Source organism: Argopecten irradians, chromosome 5 (assembly GCF_041381155.1).
Source record: "Argopecten irradians isolate NY chromosome 5, Ai_NY, whole genome shotgun sequence".
Classification (NCBI taxonomy): Eukaryota; Metazoa; Mollusca; class Bivalvia; order Pectinida; family Pectinidae; genus Argopecten; species Argopecten irradians.
The window spans coordinates 23,926,745-23,943,787 of NC_091138.1; the positions used below are offsets into that span (position 1 = coordinate 23,926,745).

The window sequence follows — 17,043 nt, forward strand, 5'->3', positions numbered from 1 at the left end:
TTTTATGAGCTCAATTTTGACACCAATCAGACAACAAGAGATCTGTAACAAATGACAAACTATTTGTGTTTTCTGGCATGAAATTTTATATTGCATATATCACATACCATATAACCAACCCAGGAAATTTATCATTAGTAAATTCATTCACAATCAATGTACAGTATGACTATCTCAATTTTCAAATCAAATATAAACTGTCCAAAAAGAACAAATGAAAAAGAATCCACCACTTCTCTGGACTGATAAGTTTCAACATCGCATGGCATGTCTATTACATGCTCAACATAATCAATGTCACATGGCTTGCCTTACATGTGATCTACACAACATAGTGGGGCTCGTCTGTAATGTGTCCTATACATTTACTGTCCACAAATTTATCGCAGTAAGTGTCTCATCTTAGAGTGTCCTATACATTCACTGCCCACAAAGGAGAAGGTACGTTAAGACTCGAATATGGCCTCAAAATTCATTCTCCAGTAAAGAACAACATATTTTGCCATATAACAGCTGAATACATTTGCTAACACATTACATCTCGAAAATATCCCGCATGTGCCAATTATGTTCACTATGACGTCATCAACATGCAGTTTCACGCCATTTTTCACAAAAATCCTTGAAAAATCATACTTTTTGAGTGGTTTTCTCTAAAAATGAATGTGGCCGCCTTCGTGGCGCAGAAAGAGATTTTAACACATTGTGTATCGTGTATTTACACACATCCATGCAAAATGTAAAGTTGCTCCAAGGTGGCGGCCAAATCTATTTCAAGCCTTTTCTAACCTAAAGATGATAAATTTCTTGCAAAATTTGGCGAGAAGAGGAAAATCATCAATTTCATGACCTCATAGGTGGGTGTACATGGTTATGAAAAAATATGTTTTGATGAATGGCAAGTATGAGAGTATTTATTGATATGAAATTGATGGGGATCAGAGTTAATTTTTTTCGGCCTGAAAAATAAGGCCAATTACTGGTCCTATCATATCTACTCCTTTATCGCTGTAAGTGGCTCATATGTAGAGTGCCCTATACATTTACTGTACCACACATTTATCGTAGTAAGTGGCTCATCTGTAGAGTGTCCTATACATTTACTGTACCACACATTTATCGTAGTAAGTGGCTCATCTGAAGAGTGTCCTATACATTTACTGTACCACACATTTATCGTAGTAAGTGGCTCATCTGTAGAGTGTCCTATACATTTACTGTACACACATTTATCGTATGTGGCTCATCTGTAATGTGTCCTATACATTTACTGTACCACACATTTATCGTAGTAAGTGGCTCATCTGTAGAGTGTCCTATACATTTACTGTACCACACATTTATCGTAGTAAGTGGCTCATCTGAAGAGTGTCCTATACATTTACTGTACCACACATTTATCGTAGTAAGTGGCTCATCTGTAGAGTGTCCTATACATTTACTGTACCACACATTTATCGTAGTATGTGGCTCATCTGTAATGTGTCCTATACATTTTCTGTACCACACATTTATCGTAGTAAGTGGCTCATCTGTAGAGTGTCCTATACATTTACTGTACCACACATTTATCGTAGTAAGTGGCTCATCTGAAGAGTGCCCTATACATTTACTGTACCACACATTTATCGTAGTAAGTGGCTCATCTGTAGAGTGCCATATATATTTACTGTACCACACATTTATCGTAGTAAGTGGCTCATCTGTAGAGTGTCCTATACATTTACTGTACCACACATTTATCGTAGTAAGTGGCTCATCTGTAATGTGTACTATACATTTACAGTACCACACATTTATCGTAGTAAGTGGCTCATCTGTAGAGTGTCCTATACATTTAAACTGTACCACACATTTATCGTAGTAAGTGGCTCATCTGTAATGTGTCCTATACATTTACTGTACCACACATTTATCGTAGTAAGTGGCTCATCTGTAGAGTGTCCTATACATTTACTGTACCACACATTTATTGTAGTAAGTGGCTCATCTGTAGAGTGTCCTATACATTTACTGTACCACACATTTATCGTAGTATGTGGCTCATCTGTAATGTGTCCTATACATTTACTGTACCACACATTTATCGTAGAATGTGGCTCATCTGAAATATGTCCTATACATTTACTGTACCACACATTTATCGTAGAATGTGGCTCGTCTGTAATGTGTCCTATACATTTACTGTACCACACATTTATCGTAGTAAGTGGCTCATCTGTAATGTGTCCTATACATTTACTGTACCACACATTTATCGTAGAATGTGGCTCGTCTGTAATGTGTCCTATACATTTACTGTACCACACATTTATCGTAGTAAGTGGCTCATCTGAAGAGTGCCCTATACATTTACTGTACCACACATTTATCATAGTAAGTGGCTCATATGTAGAGTGCCCTATACATTTACTGTACCACACATTTATCGTAGTAAGTGGCTCATCTGTAATGTGTCCTATACATTTACTGTACCATACATTTATCGTAGAATGTGGCTCGTCTGTAATGTGTCCTATACATTTACTGTACCACACATTTATCGTAGTAAGTGGCTCATCTGTAATGTGTCCTATACATTTACTGTACCATACATTTATCGTAGTAGCTAGTTAATCTGTCATGGGGTCTACACAATATCCAGAAGCCTTGTCTCCATTAATGAATTCCACAATAAGAACTGAAATGTAAAAACAATCCCTGATTATTCATCTAATTTGACACTACAGCATGCAGTAACAACCATTTAGCTATGCAATGAAATTTTTGGAATTGATTCAATTTGCACCTAAATCGTAGCAGTAACGTTGTATTGAAATGCTAAACAAGAGGCCCAGAGGGCCTGTATCACTCACCTGGTTTGTAATGCAAAGTAATGTTCTGAATACAGAGTCATTGTTTCTTTTCTGAAGGAATTTGAATATTTACCTCTAATTCGCCTATAGGGCCCCACTCTTTCTGCTTATGGGGGTCGAAGCCAAAATTTATTCAAATTCTGTTACCGCAAGAATATTTTTGGGACAAATTTGGTTACAATCCATGCAGAACTCTAGGACAAATAGCGATTTATAGGATTTACCTCTATGTCCCCTATTGGGCCCAGCCCTTCCTGCCCCCGTGGGGGTCAGAGCCAAAATTTAAACTTCTGTTCCCCTTCCCCCAAGGATGTTTGTGGCCAGATTTGGTTACAATCCATGCAGAACTCTTGGACAAATACTGTAGTGATTTAAAGGATTTACCGCTATTTCCCCTATTGGTCCCTGCCCCTCTTGCCCCTAGGGGGTCAGGGCCAAAATTTATACAAGTTTCTGTTCCCCTTTCCCAAAAGATGTTTGTGGCCAAATTTCGTTACAGTCCATGCAGAACTCTAGGAAAAGTAGTAATTTAAAGGATTTACCTTAATCTCCCCTATTGGGCCCTGCCCCTCCTGCCCCCGGGGGTTTGAGCCAAAATTTATACAAGTTCTATTCCCCTTCCCCCAAGGATGTTTCTGGCCAAATTTGGTTTCAATCCATGCAGAACTCTAGGACAAGTAGCGATTTATAGGATTTACCTAAATTTCCCTTATTGGGCCCTGCCCCTCCTGTCCCCGGGGGGTCAGAGCCAAAATTTATACAAGTTCTGTTCCCCTTCCCCCAAGGATGTTTCTGGCCAAATTTGGTTACAATCCATGCAGAACACTAGGACAAGTAGCAATTTATAGGATTTACTTCTATTTCCCCTATTGGCCCTCACCCCTCCTGACCCCAAAGGATCTGAGCCAAAATTTATACAAGTTCTGTTCCCCTTCCCCTAAGGATGTTTGAAGCCAGATTTGGTTTTAATTCATGTAGAACTCAAGGACATGTAGCAATTTGTAGTATTTACCTCTATTTCCCCTATTGGGTCCTGCCCTTCCTGCCCCCAGGGGGTCAGAGCCAAAATTTATACATCTTCTATTCCCCTTCCCAAAAGAATGTCTGATGCCAGATTTGGTTACAATCCATGTAGAACTCTAGGACAAGTAGCGATTTATAGGATTAACCTCTATTTCCCTTATTGGGCCCTGCCCTTCTTGCCCCTAGGGGGTCAGAGCCAAAATTTATACATCTTCTATTCCCCTTCCCAAAAGGATGTTTGTGGCCAGATTTGGTTACAATCCATGTAGAACTCTAGGACAAGTAGCGATTTATAGGATTAACCTCTATTTCCCTTATTGGGCCCTGCCCTTCTTGCCCCTTGGGGGTCAGAGCCAAAATTTATACATCTTCTATTCCCCTTCCGAAAAGGATGTTTGTGGCCAGATTTGGTTACAATCCATGTAGAACTCTAGGACAAGTAGTGATTTATAGGATTTACCTCTATTTCCCTTATTGGGCCCTGCCCTTCTTGCCCCTAGGCCCTAGGGGCAAGAAGGGCAGGGCCCAATAAGGGAAATAGAGACCTAGGGGGTCAGAGCCAAAATTTATACAAGTTCTGTTCCCCTTCCCCAAAGGATGTTTTTGGCCTCGGGGCCAGGTAAGCTAATGTTTATGTGAGTTTAAATTGAATAATATAGTCGATCTCTTATCTGTTTTTATATCTTCCTATCAAGATCATATACCTTCTTTGATATTTACTCAAAGAGGATTTCCAATGACTACCTGTTTTTCCATAGTAAATCTATTATAGGTACTATAAACATACTTGTTTTAGCGGTAGTTTTATTTTAGCCCTTTTAGCACAGTCTTTGAAGTGCTTGTTCATGTAGAGCACTAATCTTTATAAAAGGCTATATCTGGTATCAAACCACTGAATCGCACAAATTTATAACTGGGCTTATAAATCATAGTTTACAGTTTTCTGCCTTTGCGTTAAAATTTTAACTAAAATAAGTACATTAAGAGTAAATGCTACATTAAGTTTCACCCTGGACTTACGTGTCCCTGAAGATAACAGAAAAAATGACTTTGAACCTTTGTACATTGGGTCTAAGAGTTGTCTCAATGACTTCAATACTTGTCACCTGAATACTGTTAATGCCATTTATTTTCTTGAGATACAAATTTTTGTATTATTTAACCAATTACCATTAAAATGTTATGCAAATAATTGTATAAGACTTGAATATGAATGCCTGAATGTCAGTAAGATCCCTTAATTAACATATTTTGGTTTTATTAGTTTAATGTCCTATTAACAGCCAGGGTCATTTAAGGACGTGCCAGGTTTGTTGGTGGAGGAGAGCCCGAGTATCAAGAGAAAAACTACCCTACAGGGGTCAGTACCTGGCAACTGCTCCACATGGGATTCAAACTCACATCCCAGAGGTGGAAGGCTTGTAGTAACATGTCGGGACATCTTAATCACTCGACCATCGCGACCCCTCAATTAATGTATTAACTAATACATCATATGTTTAAAATAGATGCAAAATATGGTAAATATATTGGTTTACAGTAGTGGGGGAACAGAATAATCCTCTATTTCAAATCTAAACTACCAGGTAGTCTTACTGTCTGATAGTTGTACTTTACCTTTGGTTCTGATTCTGTGTTTTCATTGTCAGCATTCATGTGAAACTTTCCCTGAGGTCCCGAATCTAATGATAAAAAACAAAGATATAACAACCATTTAGATTTCTCAGGGATCAACAATTCTGGGCTGTAAATTGTAAGCTAACTTAACATGCAGTAAGTATTTCTACCGCTATTCTACCTTCTACCAAAGATTCACAAACCGGGTAACCCAGGCAGACCTATTGTATCTGCATCAGGTGGACCCACGGAGAAACTATCAGCTACAGTGGATCACTTCATCAAACCTTTAGCTAAAGTGGTAGACTCCTATATCAAGGATACCAAGGATTTTCTCAACAGGATTCGCAAACTGGGCAAGATACCACCAAACAGTTACCTAGTCACAGCTGACATTTCATCACTATACACTTCCATCCCATACCGCGATGGCATACTAGCGGTCAAAGAAGCCCTTAACAACAACAATCAAAGGAATCCCCCAAACTGGATTCTTTTACGCTTTCTTCCCCCAAACTGGATTCTTTTACGCTTTCTACACTTCATTCTCAGCAAGAATTGCTTCAAATTTAACTAAATATTTTACCAACAAAAACAAGGCACCAGCATGGGAACCATATGTGCTCCTAATTATGCCATCCTCTTCATGGATCATCTTGAAAAGAGATTCTTGCAACAAGAAATCTTCAAACCACTCGTATGGTGGCGGTACATCAAGGATGTTTTCCTGATATGGACTTTCTCTAGCAAGGCGCTTGCCGATTTCATGGAAAGTCTAAACTGTTTCCATCCAACAATTAAGTTCACATACGAGATGGATACACACCAAATCCACTTTTTGGACACGACCGTTATTAAGGAGGAGGATGGCACCCTACGCACAACTCTTTACACCAAACCCACAGATGCACATCTGTATTTACACTTCACATCAGCCCATCCGAAACACCAGATTAAGAACATACCTTTTGGACAATTTCAAAAATTACGTCGTATCTGCACCCTTAGAGAGGACTTTGAAAAACATGGAAAGTCAATTTTTGTATTTTTCCCTGACCGAGGTTACCCTCACGCACTATTGGACACAGCCTTTCAAAAAGCCAGAGAAACGGAACGAGACCAACTTTAAGCCGAATCCACAACCTTGACACAGAAGTTTGTTCCATTCATAACCAAATATGAACCAGGCATAGTACACTTGAAACAAATACTATGAGACCATATAAAGGGATTCTCCAGAAAAACAGAAGCGGATCGCCAAACCCAAACAAACATCTCACAATGGTCACGTACAAAAGACCGCAAAGTCTCAAGGACATCTTAGTTAGAGCAGATGTGGCGACTACTAAACCAGTCCTAGGCAGTCAACCTTGTCAAAAACTATGCCGACTATGTCCTTATATGCTAACGTGTTAGGAAGCTACCAGCAACACCAATGGGAAGAAAATTAAAATACGCTGCAGCATCAATTACAACACTAAAAGTGCCATCTATCTAATACAGTGCTGTAGATGCAGAATGCAATATGTTGGCCAAACTTCAAACAGCATCAGGGAACGTTTCAACACACATTTATCAGGATACCAGACGGAAATAAATTCAAACCAGTATCACGTCACTTTACCACTGGAGATCACAGCCCAAATGACATCACCATTACGGGTCTAACACAAACGGAAACCAACATCAACATCAGGCTCCGTACCGAGGAATCTTACATTGCTTTCTTAGACACCACAGAACCTTCTGGTCTAAACATTCGAAACTAACAATATGTGCTTATATATAGTTTTATCGATAGGACATAATATCCATGCATACACACACAACAGGATTTGTCCTTTATTTCATATTGATATGAACTGACAATTTTATTAGAATGTCATCTTTAGGGGCTTTTTCACATTGCCACTTTGTTTATCTCTTCACTACTGTATTATTTTTTTCTATGTTTCTACACAAAATTAATCACATTAGTTAGCTAATATCTCTTAGATAAACCTTCTGGTCTTTTTCAGTACTTAGGGGTATTTTTATAAAATGATTATGGACTAATATTTAGAATATAACTAATTTTACTATTCTATTATATAAAACTGTTTACCAGTACATCTAGATCATTGCCTAGATTTTGTGTACTCTCTATGACGTCAACAATTTCTGTTGTTTACGCGCGTATCCATGACGTCACAATTGATTGTTGTTCTGAGGACGACTCGCTTAGAGTCGAAACATGTCAACAACTATCTGATTAAAAATCAGCATACTGAAAGGAACTACCGTGTTGGACTCGCTCTTTTATACATATACCTGGATCGCAAGTGAGGCCTCTGTATTCTTTTGAACACGGCCGGTTCCATCAAGAATTTCTACATTTTCCATAACCCAGGACGTTGCGCCTCCACCCCCCCTTAGTGATGCAGTAAGTATGGTAATATAATTTTTCTTACTTATGAGCCAAATGGTTAGACGTCCTGACATATAACCACAGCCCTCCATCTCTGGGTCACAACTTTGAATCCCATGTGGGGCATGTAGCCAGGTACTGACCGCAGGTTGGTGGTTATTATCTGGGTACTCTGGCATTGCTCTACCCCCTAAACCTTAAATGGACCTAGTTGTTAAGTCAATCAGACAATGTCATTTGTATTTGCTTGTTTGTCTGAAGGGAAGAATCAAATAAGCAAAAACAAAACACCAATATTTCATCCTACTTATTTGGTATTGGGAATTCTGGTGTCTGAACAACACAGAAACTTTTAAACAAATACTGTAAGTAAGCACATTTATCTGTGGATTTTAGTTTCCTAAAGATTGGCATAGATATAGATACTCAATCACAACTTCATTCCCTCTATTCCATATACATGTACAACATATTCCTTCCAATAAAAAAGATGTCAACAAAATTATGCTTTGAAGTTTTTTCCAAAAAAATCCCTTCACGAAATACTGTAAGTAGTCTGGAAATCAACGCTACTCACATTAAGAAGCATACAGTGAGAGTACTACTTCTAGTGATACCAAAATTATCAATTATTGTTGATCTTATAAGTATGTACTAAGAGAACAATATAATGGATGAACTAAATGAAAACAACAAAAACTTGCCTTGTCCAGCTGACTTTGCTTCGATTTCTACCACATGTGTTGTGTGATTAAAACTGAGGACAACACCTTCCTACAATAATTAAGGTCAATAGTAATGGTTAAAGATAAATGAGGTCAATATTAAAGGTTAAAGAAAAGTAAGGTCAATATTAATAAATAAGGTCAATATTAATGGTTAACAATAAATAAGGTCAATATTAATGGTTAACAATAAATAAGGTCAATATTAATAGTTAACAATAAATAAGGTCAATATAAATGGTTAACAATAAATAAGGTCAATATTAATGGTTAACAATAAATATGGTCAATATTAATGGTTAATAATAAATAAGGTCAATATTAATGGTTAAAGATAAATAAGGTTAATATTAATGGTTAAAGATAAATAAGGTCAATATTAATGGTTAACAATAAATAAGGTCAATATTAAAGTGAATAGTCGGGCAAAGAAAACCAGTCTAAATGCGTTCATTGGCCTTCCAAAAGTTCTCACATATCAATACGACGGTCAAGTTCTGCTTAGTTTCCCAGTTCTGACCATTAAAGTAAAGAAAAGTTGAAAGCATTGAAAGCGAGGCTACGTGGAAATGTAACCACGGACATAGTGAGCCGGGAGGACGTTTTAGAATTTCCATACTTTAAATTAATTTTTTCGTACGCAGACAGATTTTGACGAGAGATTTCATTTTTCCATTTCATAAGAAATTATACTGGATACATTCACACCATTTTTACCGACTTTAGCCATCCTTGCCCGACTGTTCACTTTAATGGTTAAAAATAAATAAGGTCAATATTGATGGTTAAAGATAAATAAGGTCAATATTAATGGTTAAAGATGAGTAAGGTCAATATTAATGGTTAAAGATGAGTAAGGTCAATATTAATGGTTAAAGATGAATAAGGTCAATATTAATGGTTAAAGATGAATAAGGTCAATATTAATGGTTAAAGATGAATAAGGTCAATACTAATGGTTAAAGATGAATAAGGTTAATATTAATGGTTAAAGATGAATAAGGTCAATATTCATAGTTAGACAAAGACTGGTAAACTTCATTTACTTTTTGTAATCAATGGTTCTGAGAAAACATATTACTACCAGGGTAGTTTTGCTTTACTTACAACTTAGTTTAATCAATACAAAAAATACAAGAAACTAAACATGTTTGTAACAAACAAAAAATGAGCAAAAAAATACAACATTCCTTCATTAAAATGTGATTACATGTATTTAACTGCCAACACAAATTAATTCAGTGTTTCAAAAGTGAAAAATAAACAATCAAATACAAACCTTATACCTAGATATTTCAGGGGTATAACTGTCTGAAAGTTCCAAGACCTGAAACATCAATTGCATAACATTTATTATCACACAATGTGATATAACCTTGGTGGGGACCCACATTTACATGGGAACGTATGCTTATCTTGTACATTGGTGGAATGACTTAACATTACATGAGAGATGATAGAATACTTCGTTGGTGACCTTTATGTACATTAATGAGAGATGCCTGAATACTTTGTTGGTGACCTACATTACATGAAAGATGCCTGAATACTTTGTGTTGGTGACCTACATTACAAGAGAGATGCCTGAATACTTTGTTGGTGACCTACATTAAATGAAAGATGCCTGAATACTTTGTGTTGGTGACCTACATTACAAGAGAGATGCCTGAATACTTTGTTGGTGACCTACATTACATGAAAGATGCCTGAATACTTTGTGTTGGTGACCTACATTACAAGAGAGATGCCTGAATACTTTGTTGGTGACCTACATTACATGAAAGATGCCTGAATACTTTGTGTTGGTGACCTACATTACAAGAGAGATGCCTGAATACTTTGTTGGTGACCTACATTACAGGAGAGATGCCTGAATACTTTGTTGGTGACCTACATTACAAGAGAGATGCCTGAATACTTTGTGTTGGTGACCTACATTACAGGAGAGATGCCTGAATACTTTGTTGGTGACCTACATTACATGAAAAATGCCTGAATACTTGTTGGTGACTGGTGACCTACATTACACGAATGATGCCTGAATACTTTGTTGGTGACCTACATTACAGGAGAGATGCCTGAATACTTTGTTGGTGACCTACATTACATGAGAGATGCCTGAATACTTTGTTGGTGACCTACATTACATGAAAGATGCCTGAATACTTTGTGTTGGTGACCTACATTACAAGAGAGATGCCTGAATACTTTGTTGGTGACCTACATTACATGAAAGATGCCTGAATACTTTGTTGGTGACCTACATTACAAGAGAGATGCCTGAATACTTTGTTGGTGACCTACATTACATGAAAGATGCCTGAATACTTTGTTGGTGACCTACATTACAAGAGAGATGCCTGAATACTTTGTTGGTGACCTACATTACAGGAGAGATGCCTGAATACTTTGTTGGTGACCTACATTAGAGGAGAAATGCCTGAATACTTTGTTGGTGACCTACATTACATGAGAGATGCCTGAATACTTTGTTGGTGACCTATATTACAGGAGAGATGCCTGAAGGGGCCGCGGTGGCCGAGTGGTTAAGATGTCCCGACATATTACCACAAGCCCTCCACCTCTGGGATGCGGGTTCGAATCCTATGTGGGGCAGTTGCCAGGTACTGAACGCTGGCCGGTGGTTTTTCTCCGGGTACTCCGGCTTTCCTCCACCAACAAACCTGGCACGTCCTTACATGACCCTGGCTGTTAATAGGACGTAAAACTAAACAAACCAAATGAATACTTTGTTGGTGACCTACATTACATGAGAGATGCCTGAATACTTTGTTGGTGACCTATATTTCTGATAGGTATGTTATTACCTTGTAAGCTATTTTGTCCCCTTCGCGTGGTGTGCCCTGTAGTGGAGGGAACTTTGTGTAGTCTTGTACTGGACAAGGAACAAACAGGTCTGCCTGCCTTTCAGAGGTGGTCTGATCTGGTCCTTGTTCAGTGGTAGGCTGGTCATTCTGACAACAAAATACAAGCTTATCATTGCTTTGATACATCCTACATGAAGGTAAGACATAAGAATTGCATATGATACACCCATTACATACTTGTTTGATAATTTTATGTTTTTTAATCGCTCCATATTTATTGTGACATTCTTCTTCCTTGAAACCACTTCAGTTTAAACTTGTAGTTGAATGTTTGCCTATGTGAGAAAAGCATGAAGTTTTTACGTCTGGTACAAAGAAACCCTTGAATCTATAACTTCAGTTTGATTAATATAATTCATTTGGAAACAAAACAACACATAAAACCCTTTTTGCTTGTAAGTACAATTATGAACAAAATGATACCAGTATAAATCAAATATTGCCCTCTGGCTAAACTCACCCTGATGACGACAGACTTATTGACAAGTTTTGTACCAAGCTGTTGTTCTTTGGTCAGCTCCTTCCCATAGGATGCATTGAAGTACCTCTTCTGTCTCTGCCTGGTGTACACAGGGGCACCGCTCGCCAGTTTAGTTAACTGCAGCTGTATTCCAGACAAACCACAACTGTCATGTTGGTCTTCCTGTTTTGTATTTTGTCCGATCTCATTCACAGGTTTACCGGTAGTATCTGACAGGTTTTGATGATACTCATTTGGATGTTGGTTGGAATTCTGATTGCGGAAATTTCTGTCGATACCTTTGTTAACAGAGGGGATCTCTGCTTCCACATTGCCACTAAATGTTCTATCAGCTGACACATGTCTACTCCCTGTATCAGAATGATCTGTCAGACTAAGGTATTCCTGTTCAACTTTCTCTAACAGCTTTTTCTTGGCTTGTTCTAGTGAATCCTCCTTTCCCTGGACACCTGTGTTAGTTTCTTCCATTTCTATTACATTTTCTTGTGTACCATGTGTCTCCCCTTCAGGGTCAGAATCATTGAATATCTTATGATTGTTTTTAGTTCCGTAAACATGAATTGTATTTCTGGCAGGTTTAGAATAAGGCTGCTTGTGTTGTTTGTTGTCATAAGTATTTCTGTTTTGATTACCTGACCCACTTGCCACTCCTTCATCAGATTTTTTATTAAGTAAGCGTTTTCTTCTTCTTCTGCGCTTTTTGGTACCCTGTTCCTCAAAGCCACTTTCATCGACTACTCCAACATTTTCAATATCATTACCAGTCAATGGTGTTATTGATTCTTTGTCTTTTTCACTTTCAGGAGGCATAGAGTTTGTGACATCTGTATCCTTAATATTGGTATCTATAAGAGTCTTCTGAGATACAGAATTCAATTCTGAACAGGAAAAGTCTCTTGAACGTTTTCTCTGTTGAATTTCTGGACTTTTTTCTTTTTTATCCAACTTTCTTTTCTTTTTGGTCTTTTTTGTTTCGTGTTGCAACTCTTCTGATTTCTGAAGGAAATCAGGAGATGGAACCAATTTTCTTTTCTTTTTGCTCTTTTTTGTTTCGTGTTGCAACTCTTCTGATTTCTGAAGGAAATCAGGAGATACAACTCTTTTCTGTTTCTTTGATTTCTTCTTAGGACCCTGACACTGGAGCTGTTTGGTTTTTTTCTTAGTTTTGCTTTGTGTATTTGCTTTATTTTCTTTTTTTCCAACAAAGTTATTTACATTGTAAGAAAGTTCCCATTTTTCATTCACAACTGGAAAATTCAGATCTGAGGGGATGTTATGATTTCCACATTCCCTACAAAAATAAAGAAGAAAGAGGAAAATAAAAGTCTATGAACAGTAACAAGAGGCCCATGGGCCTTAACGTCATCTGACTCATGGCAACAAAGTCACAGTATAAAGTATTGGTTAACGATTAATATAAACAATACAAGGAACTCCTTAGTTGAATCTGTAAGTTTCTGAAATCTGAAAATGTCATTTGTTGAACAAACTTGGTAGCCCTTCATCCATATATGGTTGTAACCCATTCAAGGATTAATATATGGAGTCAGATTTTAAAGCCAAATTTCAGCAAAGCTCCCATTTTGGACCTCCGCCGTACTATCCCCATGGGTCTTAGCTCGGTCCTTTATAAAATATGATTGTCCTCACCTAAAGTTCCCCCTTCTGAATCAATTAAAACCCATATAGACCAATTTTCATTGAACCCGAACAAGGGAAGTGGGCCAGCGGCCATCTTGGAATACCAAAATATTTACAAAAATGTTTGCATGTTATTCGGCATCAATTAAAACCCCTATAGACCAATTTTCATTGAGATCGGAGACTGAACCCGAACACAGGAAGTGGGCCAGCGGCCATCTTGGAATACGAAAATATTTACGAAAATATTTGCATGTTGTTCGGCATCAATTATAACCCCTATAGACCAATTTTCATTGAGATCAGAGACTGAAACCTTAAAACAGGAAGTTGGCCAGCTAAAATTAAGAAAATTTGCCCTTTTGGGGCCCACCCCTCAGCCCCTAGGGGTCGGACCAGACTCATTTATATAAAATATGATTGTCCTTCCCCAATGATGTTTCACACCAAATATGGATGAAATTCATCCAAGGATGAAGGAGGAGTAGGATTTTAAAGCTAAATTTAAGAAAATTTCCCCATTTGGGGCCCCACCCCTCAGCCCCTAGGGGTCAGACCAGGCTCATTTATATAAAATATGATTGTCCTTCCCCAATGATGTTTCACACCAAATATGGATGAAATTCATCCAAGGATGAAGGAGGAGTAGGATTTTAAAGCTAAATTTAAGAAAATTTCCCCATTTGGGGCCCCACCCCTCAGCCCCTAGGGGTCAGACCAGGCTCATTTATATAAAATATGATTGTCCTTCCCCAATGATGTTTCACACCAAATATGGATGAAATTCATCCAAGGATGAAAGAGGAGTAGGATTTTAAAGCTAAATTTAAGAAAATTTCCCCATTTGGGGCCCCACCCCTCAGCCCCTAGGAGTCAGACCAGGCTCATTTATATAAAATATGATTGTCCTTCCCCAATGATGTTTAACACCAAATATAGATGAAATCCATCCAAGAATGAAGGAGGAGTAGGATTTTAAAGCTAAAATTAAGAAAATTTGCCCTTTTGGGGCCCACCCCTCAGCCCCTAGGGGTTGGACCAGGCTCATTTATATAAAATATGATTTTCCATCCCGAATGATGTTTCACACCAAATATGGATGAAATCAATCCAAGGATGAAGGAGGAGTAGGATTTTAAAGCGTAAAATAAGAAAATTTGCCCTTTTGGGGCCCCACCCCTCAGCCCCTAGGGGTCGGACCAGGCTCATTTATATAAAATATGATTGTCCTTCCCCAATGATGTTTTAAATAAAATATGGAATGAAATCCATCAAAGGATGAAGGAGGAGTAGGCTTTTGTATAAATAGTCTTACGCACGACGCACGGCGCACGACGACGGACAAAACACGATGACAATAGGTCATCCTGACCTTCGGTCAGATGACCTAAAAAGTCAATTGATTAAACGTCTGTAAAAAACATAGTAATGAATCTTATAACAAATACTATACCAATACACAAGCTAGAAGTGAGTGGTCGGGCCTGGGTACCAATGTGATCACTATGAAGTATTTGAGTGACAGAGTCTAACACTATGTTCAAGCTATACCAACATGTCTTTTTGTAGCTGTTCTAATTCAGATAGATTTCTGGCAACCAGGTACCTCATTATTAGTAGAACATTTGGCTAGAATTCAAAGATCCTGGTTTTGAACCCTGATCTGGATGTGCATTTTTCCACTCTTATCATGTTTGGTGCCTATGACCAAATCCTAAATGTTTCATGCATTGCTTATGTATAACTGAACCTGGGTCAAAGAAGTAATATCAACAGGATTTTCCAGATGACACAGGATCCAATCAAACGTAAAACGTCAAACAAAAATGCCAACACATTCCACAATACCATCAAATTCACTGTCGATATATCATCAGATACCAATATATTTCTAGACACTAAATCCACTTAGTTGAAGGGGCCATTAGTACTGACTTGTATTCCAAACCTACTGACTCTCATCTATACCTCTGTCCCACCAGTTGTCATCATAAAAGTATCCTATGTTCAATATTGTTTTTCTTGTCATAAACTCAATGCCAGTAATTCATCAAAGCTATGATTAATGATTGATAATTCTATATATGGTTTCTAGCAGTACAGTTAGTCAACGCACACAATAAGCAATAAAAACAAAACACATGTCAATATCGGTAAGACTGATGGGTCAGGGGAGATTACTCTTTTGCCGTTGGAAATCCTTTATTTAGATCTATCTGGCATATTTCTATTTAGTTACACATTTAAAAAAAAAATCCGAAAGAATGGATCGACTGCTGCGCTCTCAGATAGGCTTTGCCTAAAATTATATTATAAAAATACTTTTTAAAGACAATGAAGGAATGTAATTTAAATGAATAATCTTTGTGTTTATACTTTTTGTAGTTAAATTTATAAACATAATCTCATTTTAAGTATGAGCAGCTAAATAAGTAACATGCTAAACAAAATAGTCGGTTACATACAATGTACATGTCGGATGAGACTACATTCGTTTAAAAGATTTTCCAATTATGCTAATCGCTGATTGTTGGTTTTTGCTGATAGCTTTGTCAACAGCAAATTACATGTAATAACTGAAAATATTGACAATAAGTAAAGCTTTCTTGACTATTTCCTTTGATGTATTAAACATTGCTATTCGATGTATTGTTAAAATCGTCATGGTTTGTTTTAAAATTGAACTATTTCATGCATTGAAAGTATTTTGTGTAATAACATATTTTCAATAGCTGCACAAATACCTTAACATTAGACTTCCTGTTTTTTACATCTTTGAAACAGTAATGAATGTTTAAAACACTGAAGAAAACAGCAAAACTCATATTTTAACATAAATCTCGGTTAGTAGGTATTATTTCACGAAATAAACATAAAAAGCCTTATAAAAATCGCGTGAAAATATTCGCGCGCTCCAATTTTTACCGCTTTCAAAATATTTTTAGAATTAAAAAATATTCGCTCGCTCCTTTTTTGAAAATTCAAAATCCGAAGAACAAGAAATCAAAATTGGAATGGCCTAACGCATGTCATCATTTTTACCTGACAACCACTCGGTCGTTATCCCGTAAAATAAGTGTTTTTTCAGACTTCGGTAAAACGCAGTCATCCAGTGACAGTGTAATTGGGATGTTGTTTTCCAAATAGCGGCATCTTATTTCATTTTCTAAATCTCTGATGGTATAAAATGATTCGTGGTCAACTAGAAACCAAGTTGGTGCCACCGATGAGTTATCGAAGTAGAGACGTATGCGAACGTGCTTTTCCATGGTGGCTGACATATTGAATCGGACAAACGTAACTTCAGTACTGAAGAGTTCCACAATAAATAATGGTATGAAATATTGACACAACTGATTTTATCATAATGAAGCACATTGTCTAAAAGACATGTGGATAATGAAAT

General features: G+C 37.4%; 1 protein-coding gene across 1 annotated transcript; it reads right to left on the reverse strand.

The window, feature by feature from the left end:
* Positions 1 to 1,240: 1,240 nt before the first annotated feature.
* Positions 1,241 to 16,924, reverse strand: LOC138323291 (coilin-like). The gene is made up of 7 exons (XM_069267783.1): positions 16,680 to 16,924; positions 11,976 to 13,287; positions 11,456 to 11,602; positions 9,907 to 9,954; positions 8,607 to 8,676; positions 5,496 to 5,560; positions 1,241 to 2,680 (listed from the first exon to the last, which is right to left on the reverse strand). The coding sequence occupies exons 1-7, from the start codon at positions 16,916 to 16,918 to the stop codon at positions 2,630 to 2,632; spliced, it is 1,932 nt and encodes a 643-aa protein (XP_069123884.1). The 5' UTR covers positions 16,919 to 16,924; the 3' UTR covers positions 1,241 to 2,629.
* Positions 16,925 to 17,043: the final 119 nt, after the last annotated feature.

Bases quoted from the DNA above. Each gene is read 5' to 3' on its own strand.
- LOC138323291 (XM_069267783.1), bottom strand. From the start codon at position 16,918: ATGTCAGCCACCATGGAAAAGCACGTTCGCATACGTCTCTACTTCGAT. The intron at 8,677-9,906 runs GTTTGTATTTGA...TAATTATTGTAG, and splicing joins CTGAAATATCTAGGTATAAG to GAAGGTGTTGTCCTCAGTTT. The intron at 5,561-8,606 runs GCAAGTTTTTGT...TTTTATCATTAG, and splicing joins AGCAAAGTCAGCTGGACAAG to ATTCGGGACCTCAGGGAAAG.